The 1,610-nt window shown below is 37.5% G+C and overlaps 1 protein-coding gene across 1 annotated transcript in view; it reads left to right on the top strand.

Annotated features, from left to right (window-relative positions):
• LOC119585345 overlaps positions 1-1,566 on the top strand; it is a 10,941-nt gene extending 9,375 nt beyond the window's left edge. The window contains exons 3-5 of the mRNA XM_037934017.1: positions 157-432; positions 549-754; positions 972-1,566. Of these exons, the coding sequence (XP_037789945.1) occupies positions 157-432; positions 549-754; positions 972-1,270 (781 nt within the window). The 3' untranslated portion in view covers positions 1,271-1,566. The remainder of the gene's footprint in view (positions 1-156; positions 433-548; positions 755-971) is intronic.
• Positions 1,567-1,610: the final 44 nt, after the last annotated feature.

The following is a 1,610-nucleotide window of genomic DNA, read 5'->3' as shown; positions in this document are numbered from 1 at the left end:
GATAGGCTTTGCATCAGATGGCGCTAACGCTATGATGGGAGCTCATAATTCCCTGTCTTCTCGCCTTGTGACTGGTGTTCCTAATCTGTTCATTATGAAATGCATCTGTCATTCATTTAAGTGTGTGCCTCATATGCTTGCATGACTCTTCCCAAGGGCAGTTGAGCAGCTGGCAAGGGATGTATATAATTACTTTATGTCAAGTCCTAAGAGGTTATCAGAGGTGAAGGAATTCCAAGATTTTGTGAAGGTTAAGCCACACAAATTGTTGCATCCTAGTCAGACTTGCTGGCTGTCCCTTCAGGCTGTAGTGTGTCGGGTTCTAGAACAGTATGATGCATTAATACTTTATTTCACTGATGCTGCACTATCAGAGAGAATTGTGGCAGCAGAAGAGATCTTGCATTGCTTGAAAGGCCCTTCAAATAAGCTGTATCTTCAATTTCTAGAATTCATTTTACCTTTTTTTTTACTGACCTAAACAAGATGATGTAGTCTGAGAGGCCAAAGATTCACTTGATCTATGACTCAGTGTCTGTTGTGTGTAGGACCATTATGGATTGTTACATAAGAAGGGATCATCTACAGAACACTCCAATTCAAGATGTTCAGTACAGAAACCCCTCACACTTTCTACCTCTAGATGAGATTTACTTGGGAGGTAAAGTAACAGCAGATATTGCTCAAAACACTCATGGCTTGTCTCTGCCAAATGTGGAGTTTCTAAAGCGTTGTTTAAACTTTCTGGTTGAGAGTGAGTCAAAATTTTAAAAGTTTTCCCTTCAGAAATACAGTGTTTAAACACCTGAGGCTCACTGAATCCAAATAGTGCTGAAAAAAGTGAACCATCCATTGCACCACTAGTCAGCTTACTTCCAGGAATCATTGAAGAAAATAAGTTGACGAGATAGATAATGAATGGAGACTACTTAGGAATACAGACCTTGAAGTAGATGATAGTATTGACACAGAAAGACTCTGGCAAACCATTGCGGAGATGAAAAAAGGAGATGGATCACAAATGTTCCCTCAGTTGTCTTATTTCATTTATTCTGTATTTGGTCTACCACATTCAAGTGCAGCTGCTGAAAGAATCTTTTCAGCAATTAAAAACATGAAGACCAAGCAGAGAAATTCACTTTCCACTAAAACATTGGTTGCATTGCTCCATTCTAGGCGATACCTGAAAGAAGATTTTTGTTTTAGTTTCCCTGTAAGTAACGCCCTTCTTCAACGTATGACCTCTGATATGTACTATGATTCAGAGTGATTCAGACAGATAATACAGGCTTAAGTTTAACAAACCAATGCACCATTTTAGTTTAAAGTTATGATCAGTTTTGAAAAGTGTACTATTTTTTGTTTTCATTATTGTTTTATAATCTTTCAGATTAAAAGTGTGTGTCCAGCGTGAATACAATTGAATCTTTCAGTTACCTATGCCAGTATCCTATTGTCCATACTATAAGTTAAAAGAAAATTGTATTTTTAGCTATAACTCGAATTAAAAAATCAATGCAAGCAAAACTTTTTGAAATAGGGGAAATTTTGTCCAAAATGGGGAATTTTGGCACTCACATTTGGGGATATTTGAGCCACTGTGTCTGGCA

The sequence above is a fragment of the Penaeus monodon genome, chromosome 19 (genome assembly GCF_015228065.2).
Source record: "Penaeus monodon isolate SGIC_2016 chromosome 19, NSTDA_Pmon_1, whole genome shotgun sequence".
Lineage (NCBI taxonomy): Eukaryota > Metazoa > Arthropoda > Malacostraca > Decapoda > Penaeidae > Penaeus > Penaeus monodon.
Note: the sequence above shows the minus strand (reverse complement) of the source record. Positions and strands in the feature narration are given on the sequence as shown.